The 14,470-nt window shown below is 37.8% G+C and overlaps 1 protein-coding gene across 1 annotated transcript in view; it reads right to left on the bottom strand.

Annotated features, from left to right (window-relative positions):
* sptlc2b (serine palmitoyltransferase, long chain base subunit 2b) overlaps positions 1 to 14,470 on the bottom strand; it is a 30,522-nt gene that overhangs the window by 4,299 nt on the left and 11,753 nt on the right. The window contains exons 6-11 of the mRNA XM_041805333.1: positions 9,527 to 9,620; positions 8,885 to 8,990; positions 7,653 to 7,872; positions 6,049 to 6,175; positions 1,594 to 1,729; positions 1,148 to 1,277 (exon numbers count right to left, since the gene is read on the bottom strand). Of these exons, the coding sequence (XP_041661267.1) occupies positions 1,148 to 1,277; positions 1,594 to 1,729; positions 6,049 to 6,175; positions 7,653 to 7,872; positions 8,885 to 8,990; positions 9,527 to 9,620 (813 nt within the window). The remainder of the gene's footprint in view (positions 1 to 1,147; positions 1,278 to 1,593; positions 1,730 to 6,048; positions 6,176 to 7,652; positions 7,873 to 8,884; positions 8,991 to 9,526; positions 9,621 to 14,470) is intronic.

Genomic DNA, 14,470 nt, shown 5'->3' with positions numbered 1-14,470 from the left:
GCAAGGTTAGAAATTTGTGGCTCCACTAATCAGAGACTGTGTTGTGACACTCTGGGTTGTGGGTAATGTAGCGCAGTTGCCTGAGATTGTGAATAAAATGTGCCTTTCTTAAATAAGGTCAATAATACACTTGCTTGTGTCTTCTACATGATTATACAGTGCTTAACAAATTTATAAGACCACCTGTCATATTTGTCTCAACGACCATCCAGCATCATGAAGTGCTTTAATGCAGACTCTTTCATTTTCACTGAGCTCTCCACGTTTTACCATTTTAAACAGGAATGAGGGATTTCAAACTGAATTCACTCAAATTTGAGAAGTCAGAAATTAATCAAGCATAACATTTAACCACTAAAACTAATTTTTCTGTTCAGGAATGCAAGTAAATAACTATAATTTCACATATTAATCAAGAAATATTAATGTGCTTTACCATTTTTTCAGTTTTTTGTAAATCAGTAAATTTGAAAATTCATGGATAACAATAATAATAATTTTCTAACCGTTGCAGAAACATAAAAAATGATTTGGTAATTACCAATGCTGTTAATTTAGGGCAGCTGTGGCATAAACCTTACTTTGGTTAGGGTTAGGGTGATCTAATAAATTTGTTAAGCACTGTATGTCTTCATTACTGTGTTTCAACCAGGGGTCCTCAACTGGCCTGGACACATGGCACAACACCTACCCCTTCATGAGAAATTGTGACCCAAACTTCTAATATTTTCTGACCAATCAAATTTTCTTGAATTAAAAGAGTCCCCGTTTGAGCAGCATGGACTGAATGATCTTGTGGCTGATAAGGGACAGCGATAAGGAGGAGCGTTTTCCATGCAGTTCTAAAGGCATTTTTTGAAATTCCAGGGTTGATGCAACTCAGCTGAAGCATTTTAATTCAGTTACTCCTTGAATAAGTAAAGACAAAAGAGGGATCTAGGCGTAATGGAGCTGTCAACTGTGTCCTCCATTATCAGCCACAGCTAAAACTGTAAACCTACAGTATGATAATGATGGGAGTTTATTTCTGTAACCATATGTTAACCTTACTTCTTTAGATCTATATACATCCTTTAATTTTTTGGAATAAATTCAAAAAAACATCTTTGTTTTTCAGTCAGTAATTCGGATGTATGGGATGACTTACTGTGTCAAGCATCTCTCTGGTATGGGCAGCTGAAATGCAGAAACGTGCCCTTGACTCGATGATGGGTGTTGCTGGGAAGCCTACGACCACTGTGCCGATGTTCCTCTTTAACATCTCCCGACCGAATGCCCTGAAAAGCAACATTGATATAAGACGTAGGGCAATGCATGGAATGTCCAACTTCTCCACCAACACCACAGCCACATCTTAGATGTTTTTTTTCTTTAATGTGTGAGCCTAAAATCATAAACAGCTTTCCACACTTTGAGTCAGATTCTATTTGGAGAAGGGACTAGAGTCAAGAAAATCGTTAAAATTAAGAGCCTTTATGTCTTCTCCAAAAGTGAAATCATTCAGGGATTCTTCTAATTATACATGCTAATTATCCTTGATCTTTAAAGCTTCAAAATGTATTTAATTATCTTAAATGGAGGAGAATTACACACCCAATTTTGGCAGGCATGTAGAGCATCATGGGTACTACGGGTGAGTCATCATTGCCATAGATAATGAAGCCCATGTCGCGGAGTTTCCTGCGGAAGTAGGTAGTGTTTTCTGATAGTTGTTTGAGGCGATCAGCACCTGGAAGACAGAAAAACACATAGATGGGTCATAATTTGAGCATATGGTAGTTTTAAAGCTATTTTCTGTTTGTAATGGATAAAACTGTTCAATAAAAAAGCCTTGATGATTGGTACCTCCCGTGATTTGACCTTTTCTCATCAGCTGTGTGCATGCACACGTGGTTCTTATTGGCATTTCTCTTATTTTTCTGTAACACAACTGTATCCGCCTTTCTTATTCTTTTTATACTTAGGAATAATAAGCTTAAGAGACTTCACGTAGTTCCTAGCAAAGTGAAAACATGTGCAGGAGTGTGCAGCACTTTAATTATTAAATTCTCATAATACTGAGTTAGCTTTTGTTCTTGAAGATGCTTGACAAGAGAAACATCATGTACCTTTGTAAAAGAACCTCTAGAGGTACTTTAAATAACAGCGTGCATTTTTCATGTTAATTATTAGTCATGCATAATTCTTAAAATAATAAATGAAAGGTCAATAAAGCACAAAACCAAAGGCAATCATTTAAAGCCATAAACAGTACAGCGCTGCAACAAAATGTAACAAATTATGTTGAATTTTAAGCCCATTTGTTGTTTTTTTGTGTGGAATGATAGACAAAGCAAATTATGACTTTGTGTTTCAGACTTTTAGCACTACAGCTAAGAAGAAAATCCATCAAAACACCACAAGTATGCACTTTCTCTGCAGGTGCAAATAAGCTTAGGGTTACATGAAGCTCTCATGAAACATTTTTTCTGTTGATGCTGCATAAATCAGACACTGATTGCAAAGTGTTTTTGGTTCTCCTCAAAAACTCTTTGCTCTGGCTTGCTGGTACATGGCTGAAAAATACTTCAAAGGGAATAAATCTGAAGAGGTTCAGGAACATCTGGCCTGATGTGCCAGTGTGCTGTAAGAATTCACAGATCCTGCTTCATTATCATTTCAACCAATAAAACAACAAAATTCTCAACAAATAAGTGCAGATCTCATCATTAAACCCAAGTCTTGTACCATGCTCTGCATTTAAAAAAAGGAAAACATTACAGCACTTGCCCTTTAAAGACAACAAGGACTCTTAGTCAAAGGGATGAAACTGAAGAGGAATCAATTCTCATGCATCGGTCTGATGTACTCTGTGGATTCACTCCCTGAATCCTCAGGCTGAACCTTCAAGAGATAGCATCTAAACCAAACAAATAGCCATATGGCTAAAAAGTGCCAACAGCAACACACATCTGCCTGTCTGAGCTGAAAAACAGAACAGAGACACCCTGACTTCAAAGCATCTTCAGACACAACAAAGTCTGACGTTGTATTTATCCAGACGTCTTTTCTCAAGTCAAGGAATCCAAAACTATTCTCAACATTGATGGAGAAAACAACAAAAGTATAGAATATTCAGACATTTTATTTTCAGAAACTTTTGAGTTCTTTTCATGTTGAAGAAAGCTTTGCCCATCTTCTGCTTTTATTTCTTATCCGCATATTTGATTGATGTGAGCTTCAAACAACAAAAGTCACATTTCAATGCAGACCTATGCTGGGAACCATGAGCAGCCGTCCTCAGCGACTGAAACGCGGCAACAAACTGTTAGTGAGACTGTCACTTCAGCTCTGTGTCAGCGTCTGGATCTTCAAAGGCCTGAATTTCAAAGACTGACAGGGCTGCAACCAATCAGACTGTCATTGTTAGTCCTCCAAACTGGAATACGTTTAAGGTCAGACGGTCTTTCTCTGCTTAAAAATATGGAGCAAGAGCCTAAAAAGACTGAGAAACAGCCATATTATAAAGGTTGCCCCAGGTGTTTACTCCTGTACCTAATGATTCAATGACTGGGGAGCAGTGTAATCTGATCCTAAATCAGCATCTTAAAGAAGCCAGCATCAATCAGGCTGTGTAAAAGAGTAAAGAGGTGCCGCCCTGCAAGAAAAACAAGACCTAGTGATCTGTTTGTGTGTTTAGGAGATGAGCCCAACAGAGTTTGATCTGCATGGATCTCGAGCCCTCAGCACCATGCTCCTTTGTACCCAGCGTGAAGGCAAAGAAGCACACGTACACAAAGAAACACATCTGAAAGCCATAAAGAGAGAGGGCAGAAGAGTCAGCATACCAACACTTCAAGAAGACCTTCTATAAGCCTGGGATGAATCGGGGATGAAAGAAATATCCACCCAACAGCTTTACCAAGGCATGTCCTTAGAGATAGGTTCTTTGGAGGACTGTTTGAAGATGCAAAACCAGGCTGAAGACATGTTACCATCCACAGATGGACAGATAGAAAACAATGCTGATAAAAGCATCTCTTCAGATAAAAGTTGCTCTCAAAATGCCAAAAGGATCATTCTTGAACATTTTAAAGTAGTAAATTACAACTCATCCAAATATAAAATCCTGCCACATTTCAAAACAAGACATTAAAATTACCTAAACAGGTTCCCAGTTTGTAGTTACACATGGCCTGGTAGGAATGCAAATAAACAAAAGGCACATGTGTCCTCATTTGGCATCACGATCATCCTTAGAAAGATTTCACACATGCCACAGAGTTTACTGGGGCTGTGCAACACACCCTTATTTACTAGTAAATAATTGCCAGATAGTTGTCTTTATCTCTGCGCTGGAAAAGAACTTCCCAAGGTAAACAAGCACAATCTGCATCAAAGAGCCAAAGTACAAAAGGTGGCACAGCCAATGTGGGCTGGAAAAAAAAACACAAAAGTCTGAAAGCACAGCTCAGAGGATTACAGGATTGAACCAAGTCTGAACCAAGGGTTATGCTGCCATCTTGTGGTCTTTCAAGAATAAGCATGTCAATTACAACCAATCCCAAAACAAAATGATAAACACAAGGGATAGAGAAATGTAGGACTTTTCATTTACATAGAGATGTCATGATATGGAAATTTCATATTAAGATTATCATGACCTAAAATATCAGTATTATTATGGTATGGTATGGTATAAGTTGCTGAAAATGTTTCAAAAGTACTGATGTGTCAAATGACTGGATTTGTAAGTTTTATATTAAAACAGAATCAAACTAGCAGCACAGAGCACTGTGCACTTTTGTTTGCAAAAACATATTAACATTTAAAAAGTAGAAATAATAACCTCATCAAATGTGTATTAAAGGTCATTTGTTCATAATGTCAAAAATATCCATCCTCTGGTACTTTTTTGATAGGCTACCACATGTTTTAAAAGTCACAATATCTTTTACTTTTATGTTTGGTAGTGCAGAAAAGTCAGCAACAAAAAAAAACTACACAGGACATATTTTTAGCTCCTTATAAATCCAAGTACTTTGTGATACCAGCAGGCCTTTTCTGGTGTTTGGTGCAAAGACAAAATGACACTTCATTTTATAACAGAAAAGTAGAGCTTGAGTTAGAAAGTTAAATAGGTCATGATTCCTGTTAAATCTGTTTTAAAATGCTGACAAACGCATTTCTCATCCTCACAAATTAATCAATTTAGGTTTCTTATTAGAAACTGATTAGTTTTTTCCCATAATGTTACATTTGAATACATCATGGCATGTCCTTGACATTTGCCGAACACTCATGTTTACTGAGCAGGCCTTGACTGCATCATATATACTAGTAATCCTTAGTCAGCTGACGAACATCTATTTTGCCAATTTCAGATTTTAACACTGGATTAATATTCTTATCTAATGGGACATGAAGTTTTGGAGCATTTTTCATGGACTTTTTGAGCAGAACAGGGGCAGCTGAAGGCAGTAAGTGCATGCTACTCCCACAGTCAAGAGTTTTTTTTTTCCTAAAGTAGACGGTCGAAGGTATCATTTTGGGTTTAATTTAATTTACAGTGCTGATGTGCTTTGAGCTTATGAATTGATTAGCCTAGTGCTAAAGTGCTCCTTACTTACTAGTCTGTGACTCTTTGCTCTGAACTCCCAGACAGTGCACTGCTATGGTGCAGACAAGAGAGCAGAGGAGAGACACAATGTCTCCTCCCAAAAAGTGTTTCTTAACATCAACCTGTGGATGTTTTTTCCATTCACCTCAGTAAACAAACCTGAGTTGCATGCCATCTGAACATTATTTGCTGTGATACTGAAACACAGTTATCACAAACAGTTTAGATGATAATCAAATTTGAACAGTTTGATAATCATGAGGGAATTTTATCACAGTTATCATTAAATTGGTAACCATTTCATTGCTTGTCAACACATCCACTGTTTTAAAGTACTGATAATGCAGTGGTTGAAGCTACCATTTCAAACTCTTTCTTCTCACCTTTCAATGCTTCTGGCAGTGCATGGATGCGCTTTAAAGTGTAGAATATTATTTTCTTGAACCTACCCAGTGTTGTTCCGTCCTCTCCCATGATGATCTTCATAGAGGTGATTATCTGCTGGGCCACAGGCGGGGACATGGAGGTGGCATAAAGGGCGCTGTGGGAGTGGCGTCTCAGGTAATCAATGAGCTCCTGACAGAGAAATGACAAAGTAGTGCTTCTTATTTCCCGAAAGTAATACTGATAAAAAACATTTCATCTATATTTTATTTTGTTTTATTGCACATATTAAAGAAGAAACAGGAAAAGGGATAGAAAAGATACAGAATAAAACAAGATGCACAATACACAAAGAGCATGATAATTTGGAAGTCATGTAATATTTAAAGAAATGTGCAGCAGAAGCCAAAAGAACCCGTGTGGGCTCGTCAAGTGGCCCTTCCAAGTGAAAATTTAATTTGGCTATTAAAAAATGATCCAGATGTATATCTTAAAGGCACAATCACACTATGGCCCGTTGCCCTGTACCACAGTGAAGCACCACTGTGCTCCCTCCCCAATCCCCTGTTAGCCTGCACTCACACTGGTCCAAGCCCAACTGGGTCTGGGTCTGGGTCTTGTAATATGAGATATGCAGTTCACAAGAAGTGCAGTCTCACAGAGTCAGTACAAGTAAACAGACAACATGACAGTAACTTTACTGACTCTGTGGTGTATTTTGAGCCATTTTAGTCGGATATAACACACCAACAGCTGTACTGTTTATATGCCATGCCCATAACAAGCTAAAGCTTCTCCATATGTGCCAAGGCCAAGGAAATGTACCATGTTTGTGTGTGGTAAGGAGTACTAACACTAGTAAAATGCACTGGAATTTGCTAAGGCATGGTAAAGATGCTAGTGTGAATGCACCTTAAGTGTTAAAACTCAGAAGGATCATTTCTTCTATTAAAAGAAGTGGGAAGGGGAAAGAAAGTAAGAGGGAGTGTTGGTGGGTTAGTCATAATGACATCCAAGTCTCTCTCTGTACACAGATTAGTGCACTAAACTATATTTTTTACCTTCCTTAATCTATTTTTTTTTCAGCTAGTTACAGACATTCTGTCAGTATTTCATCTTGATTTGCTTTAAAGGTCACTGACTCCTGATGGAGAGCAAAGGTATGCTTAATAAAGTAATTTTTTTGTAACAGACTAGATAGAACAGTTTTTTTTTTGTTGCTTAAGCAATAATGTAATAGAATAAGATTTAGAGTTCATAAGTTGTAATATTATGTCGTTACGGCACCATCATATGGGTGACACAATATCAATTAGACACAATAAATGTAGCTCATTTTATAAAAGAGGTTGCTATATAAATAAATATATTTTACAAAGTGCCCTTGTTAGTGCTTTACTCTAAGAGAAAATGAAAGCTTACAATGACCCTAAAACTCCTGACTGGAAAAAACAGGAAGTTTGATTTCCCATTTCTGGTAAGCATCGAGTCAAATGCCGTAAGTGAATGACACACAGCATGCTGGGCCTACACAAGCAGGAAATTTCTACGGTCCCTAAAGAGGAAGAGTAAGTGCTCCAGCTCCAGCTAAGTATGCTTCTTATTCCCTTACTGCATAGATAGCTTGTTATTGAAGTATCTGACCTTACAGCCTAATTCATCCACCGACCTTTTTGCCTCCAATGTATCCCCCAGCAGCACCAAAGCTCTTGGTGAATGTTCCCATCATGATGTCAACATCTCTGGGATCCAGGCCAAAGTAGTCCACCACTCCTTTGCCGTTTGGCCCCATGGCTCCAATACTGTGGGCCTCATCGAGGTACAGATACGCCTTGTAACGCTTCTTCAGAGCTATGACCTCTGGCAGGCGCACAACAGATCCCTCCATACTACAGGACATAGAAAAAAGATGTAAAATTAACAAAAAGCAAACAGTGCCACATATCCAAACTGAAGACATGCTTAGAGCTAATCAATAAACAGTACAGTCCTATTTGTAGAGAGCCACATTAGACTTAAAATCACACACTATCTCATTCTCACACACACACACACCCTCTGACCCTGTCTGACCTTTCTGTAGCTATGCAAAAGCGGGTGTTTATATTTTAGCAGGTATCTGTTTCAGCAGCTGAAGTGTTTTCTTCCAAATCCCAGTGGAAATGAAGCTCCATTAATACTGCATTAGGAAAGGGCACTGATTATGTCTCTGACATCTGTATTGACCAACAGGATTGATTGTCTTAACAGTAAATACAATTCAAATACCAAGGAATGCATTATGCTCAAAGGAGACAGGGCTTGCTTCCAAAGTATCTTTATTTTCTTTATTTAAACAAAGTTACAAAAGGGGGTGTTGACATCATGACTCAGAAACTAAACTATAAACCGTCCGACTGTTACTCAGAATTTGTTCAAGCAGAAAATGTCTTTGTTCTGCGTTTAATACAAAGTCAGCATGTGGGTGTAGCTTCAAGTGAAATCAATGCAGGAAAATGCTCTTATATTGAATTCTGAATTATTGCTTCACTTATCTTATGAAAGTTCTTCATCGTTTTATTGTAGATCAGTTTGCCTCTATGGTGGGGATTGGGACGTTTATAGCATGAAAGAAAGCCTTTAGGCAGGCTGTGCAAATCAATACTTTTTTATTGTGACACTTTAGTGTCTTAAACAAAAAAGAAAAAAAGAAAAAGACTCATAAAATGAAGCAGAACACTCTTACTTAACATCTTAAAGTGTTTACATGCCTTTTCTAAGATGCAAATAAAAGGACAAATGTAGTACCAGTTAAGTTGAACCCCCCGTAAAACTCTGTTAAGTATTTAGAGGTTAACTGGGACACACAGCAGTGGTAAGAAACGTGTAAGGGTAAATGGTATAGCAATTAAACAGACATACCTGTAAATGCCCTCAACCACTATGAGGATCTTCTTCCAGGGTCGGTGGGTTCTTGGCTGTCCATGAACAATAGCGTCTCTCAGCAGCTTCTCCAGGCTTTGCATGTCTAAAACATAGAGAATTTCCTAAGGATGGATTTTACTGCCTCTTAAAAAACATGAGAGGTTTCTTTTATTATTGGCAGCGAGTCAATTTAATAATGAATGCAACACTTTGAAGATTTGCTTCAAAGTGTTTTTTTTTTTTTTTTAGCAGACAGCCTGCTTGGTTTCTGGCTGCTGCGTGTGAACTTGGATAACTTTGAGGGAGAATCTTGAGGATATCTGGAGAGAGTGCGTCTCTGTATTTCTAATAACACCACACCCTTTTATAAGTGACTTAATGTCGTAAGAAAAGACAGACAAGGGTGAAATAATGAAGCAAATGTTGAACTTCAGATAAATGACCAAGAATTTCATTTGATGATGCATCCTGCCAAAACTCACACCCATGTTAACAACAATTATAATTCCTCCCTCATGGTGTTGAAAGGTCCATTTTAACCCTATGTGGGCTGTGTTACTGCATTCCTCAGGTTTTCAGCAATACACATTCCTACATTTTTGTTGTAAAGGAAGCTGCTCATCATTGAAAGCCACTCACTGTTGTGTTTGAAGACCCGAATTGTGGAGCCGGACAGGCGTGCACCCAGCACCAGCGACGCATGATTCAGCTCATCACTCAGAATGAGACAACCCTAAAGCAAAAAAACAGAAAAGAAATTCTACCTAAACAAATGTCACACAGTTCTGATTCACTGCCAGAGAAAAGTCAGAAACTATTCAGTGAGAAACATTCAAGTTCAACCGTCTTTGGAGCTTTGATTGCGTCATTGTCATGCCAAAGGATGTCACATGTTGGAGTTTAGTGTTGAGAAACAGCTTTCTAGGCTAGACTGACTTTTCCTGTCTGAGGAAAAAAGAACAGAATGGTTTGGAGGCCAGTGAGCTGTTGGAGTATATAATGTTATAATATTATTTGGCCAAGAATTAGGGATGTGTATGACTAGCCATTTAAATTCTTAAACCCCACCTCCTTTGCTTATTTGTGCAAGAATTACTTGACAGTCACCTAATTATTAATACTGTCTGGTTAATGGCAATTGCCATACTGCCATAACACATTATTACCCTATAGAACAGTACAAGACAGATAGCATTTGTAGCATGAAGAGGTTTGACAGTACTATGATCTAGAATGGAGAAATAGAGAGAAATGGAGGAAAGTAGTATGCAGACTGTGTCAGGATAAACTGTAATATAGCAACTCGATTGGAGCTGTGTAAACACATGCAGCACAGGCATGTGGGTGTTAACCTGCAAAGTGGACTAAAGGCTGGAGATGCTAAAACTGCTCATAATAACACTCTGCAAACCTGTTTTACACCATTTACGTACAGACACTGTTATGTTTAACAGTCTTACATTGTGCTAAATTTTGACTGTATTATGAGCATTTTCTTACCCTTACACTTGTAAACTAGACTGAATTTAAATACCCATTGACTCAGCTTTAAAATTAGTCACCTTTGTAGAAACACTCCTACTAAGAATACCTGTTGCCATGAATAAATGTACAAAGAATAACATCCATATCTGGATTCTGCTCCGGGAAAAAAGTAGGATCAGACCACATAAGTGTCCTGTTTTTTGTGCTGAATATAATAAAGCGCAATAGTGATATAATATGAATGTACTCATTTTTTTCCACTGTATACTTGAGGGTGTTATGGAGTGGTACTCCAATCCCATCCCTCTCACACAAAAATAATCCTGTCCTGTCTCAATCCAGGGCCAGATAATAAAATCAAAATCCTGTACCCTCTCAACCCTGATTCTGAAATAATGACTCCCACTCCCCTTTTTTCTTTTTCTGTACTACATTTTCTACATTTGGCCTGTGCATTGGTAGAACTAGAACAGGTTCAGGAACTGGACTACAGTTTTACAACAGTGCAGGGGTCTGGGGGTCCTCCTGGAACATATTAACACACACCGTTGTATATAATTATGACATACCTCTCACTAATCCCTGCTTGCATTAATGCTGATGCACCACCCTGCTGCTGCTGGCAAAGCCTCCCCTCCTTACCAGCCTCCTCCTTTAAAGCATAGAGCTTGTTGCACTCTCATACGCAGATTCATGCTACCTGGGTTAAATGTGTGTAAACTAATTTTATTGTATTCAATATGAATTGTCAAATGTCCATATAAGGGGCTTCTAGCGATGTGTTCTCTGAAAGTCAAAGCATGCTGCTTGACTAACCCAGGGAGCATCTTTTGTTCAGAGCCATCTCTGCCAAGTAAAACTGTACATCCATTTTGCAATACAATGGTTAAATATGTGACAAGAGTGTTCTGAATTAACTTTAAGTTAATACACTGTTGGGATAAATGCCCTTCTTGATAAACTTTAAAGACCGTTTTAATCTTGGAATCGCTGCCTGTAAACCTAAACTTTCTTATTTTCTCACTCTGCCTCAAAGACAGCTGTTTTTTAGCTAGTGTTTTCTTGTTCTGAACCTTTAATCATCAGCATGTGATAGGCTTGACTACAAAGAGCTTTGATATGTATCTTGAGGTAAGTCAGAGCTCTTATGTTTTAATCACAAACCAAAACCCTGATGTCTTCAAGTACGAATGTCATATTAATTAAACCAAAAACATCAGACTCTCAAATACTGAACCAGTAAAAGGGTATCACGATGCATTGTTCAGCTTACTGTCTTGTTATAACAATGAAAGCCTGAGTTTGTGGAAAGCCCTGAGCCTGCTCTCTCTGAATCCACTATTGTTTGATTTTAGTGATGAATGCAGTGCCTGCATGACCGTACACTGACAGATATTTCATGCCATGCATGTCCAGTAAGATTAGGTGTGTGCCTGAAAACAACCAGCAAACAGACACCAATGCAGATGGTAGCGGAACCACCTAGTAACAGAAACGCAAGTGTGGAGATAAAACTGCTCTATCGTTATGATTTTTGCTCCTGTTAACTTTTTTCCTGTCCCATCCCACTCACATGATTAGCAGTGAACTCTAGTCCTGTCCAGTGGGAATCCCATGGGAAACCTGTGATTCCCAGAAGTTTCAGCCTCTGCTGTATAGCTACATATTTACATTCACATACCAATAGAAACATTCCTCTAGATTTCAACTGTTATTTACATAAAAAGAAGGGAAAATAGCAAATAAACCAACAATTAATACCCAACAATAGTCAAATGCCGTCGGTTTGTCATGCGTGTGTGTGCAAGAACAAAACAGTAGAGCGTGCTGCTGACTGACAGACGCAGCAGTGCTGGGCAATACAGGTAGAGAGGCACACAAAGTGATGCAGAACATGTTCTATCCTGACTGTTTAGAAGGAGGTTAGGCTGTAAATAACTTAAACTTGACACGAAGATGCAGGCTTTTTGTAGGATACTGAAGTGACACTGCAGAGTGTCTTTGCTCTGTCCTCTGTCAGAGTCCCAACTCCAGTGACCTGTTTAATTCACTGGTCAGTAAACGTGGTATAATATTGCCCGTTTATCATCAGATTAAAATGTTCATGTGAGCTTTAGTGTCTGTTACAGGCAAACAGAGAGCAAAGAGAGAAAAGATGATGTCTCTTTGTCATTAAGTCACAACCAGCAGATTTTTCTCCCTTCACCTCAGTAAATTAACGCTGCACGCAGTCTGATATATGCTCATAAATGACATGGCACTGGCTGGAATGAGTGATCCTGTTAATAGTTATCGTTGAAAATTAATACAAACAATTGTCTGAGGATATTTTGTAGGCTTTGATGCCAATAAGTTATTGTGCTAGGATCACATAAATTACATGATTAAAGGTAGGTGCATGCTTATTGTCTCTGAGTCAGCTGATATTTTAGTACAACAAAATGAGGATAAAAATAATCAATAGTGCCTCATAAAGCTTGTTTTGTTGATTTTTAAGTTCATCCAGACTACCAGAGGATGCAATGATGAGCCTCTCACAGATCAAGCTGTTTTTTTTTTTTGTTTTTTTTTTTTACTGCATGACAAATCGATTGGTTTGTGTGTGGGTGTAATTTCAGTCAACCAAGATTTTCTTTGGTTGACTACAGCCCTACTTCATACCTTGTAGTTGCTTCATGTTTGGACAATCATTTAGCTCCACCTTCACAGTTCCACATTTTACTCTACACACAGAAATACAAAAATATCTCCACTTTATATACACAGAAACAGTCCAGAAACTAAATTACCCCTTCAAATTGCAACTTCCTTCTCCTTCAGTGAACATTTTCTTTAACAGTTCCATGTTGTTGCTTATTTTTTGCTTTAAAGATTACTTGTGCTAGTTAAAATTCCACAAGATCTGCCAACTTCAGTGTATCTGACTGTAGGAGTGATGAGTGTTTATGATCCTGATATGCAGCATTGTGAGTAGTCTGTATTGCTGTTTTAGGAGAATAAACAATGACTAATGTACTTTTGTAGGCGTTGTCTCAAACCTCCACACAGTACCTTTAAAAAGGTAAAACCAGTGAACAGTACAGAATGTGGAGTGATTTGGGACCTAAAGCCTGTTTTGCTTTGTTTGGTACTACTATACTTCTTAATACTTAAATACCTCATACTACTTTTATGTGTGATGACCAGCTGAGTTTCTTTATCAACTGTAAGGTTAATATAGTTAACTACAAGTAACGAAATAAATAAACTAAAAATGTAAATATCATTTAGTCAGCTGAAACTTAAATACAAATAATCAATCCATTATTATAATGTTTGCTGAGCTCGCACATTTTTCTCTCTTCAAGTTGACAAATATTTTGTTTTTATCAAACCAAATTTTTTATTTCACATTTTTTAAGTGATCCCTTCTAACTGATGCAAAATCTCTCCAGGATAAAAAAACCCCATTTGTATCATCTGCAAATAAAACAAGGTTTAACAGATAAAAATGTAGGAAAATAGATCCTTTGAACCAAAACCTCTGTGTGAAGTTCACAAAGACACTGAAAAAAACTGAAGATTTTTGTTGTTAAAAGGTGACAACTTTTTGAATTTTAAACAAGACTGTTTACATAAAAGAAATAAATTCATATTAACTTGAGTTTGATATCAAACAAATATTTCTAGAATAACAGTGTATTTTCTATTATATCGAACTAGTGCCAACGCCTTATACACTTGTTAAAGTCAACAGTGACATTGCTCACACCATTTCCTCTGGTCAATGGATAAATAAGACTTCTTACACAACACAACTTTATGCTGTAACAAACGATGTGAGCTAACAGAAAAGTTACAGGCATAGTTATGAATTTATGAAACCATGTGACAAGGGCAAGGCCTCAAATCTTTACTGTCAGTTGTGGGTTTTTTCTCTCACACTTTGCTTATCTGTTTCTCACTCTGGTCTGTCAGGAAATGTGCTCTTTGACTCACATGGTACACATGCTTGTCAGCTCAGATTTTTACTTCCTGTTCAAGACCCTGTAGCTCAGGGAGAAAGGAGTAAAAATGCAAGTGCAGACTGTGTGTGTAGGTTGTTGGGGTTAGAACAAC

Source organism: Cheilinus undulatus, linkage group 14 (genome assembly GCF_018320785.1).
Source record: "Cheilinus undulatus linkage group 14, ASM1832078v1, whole genome shotgun sequence".
Taxonomy (NCBI): domain Eukaryota; kingdom Metazoa; phylum Chordata; class Actinopteri; order Labriformes; family Labridae; genus Cheilinus; species Cheilinus undulatus.
Note: the sequence above shows the minus strand (reverse complement) of the source record. Positions and strands in the feature narration are given on the sequence as shown.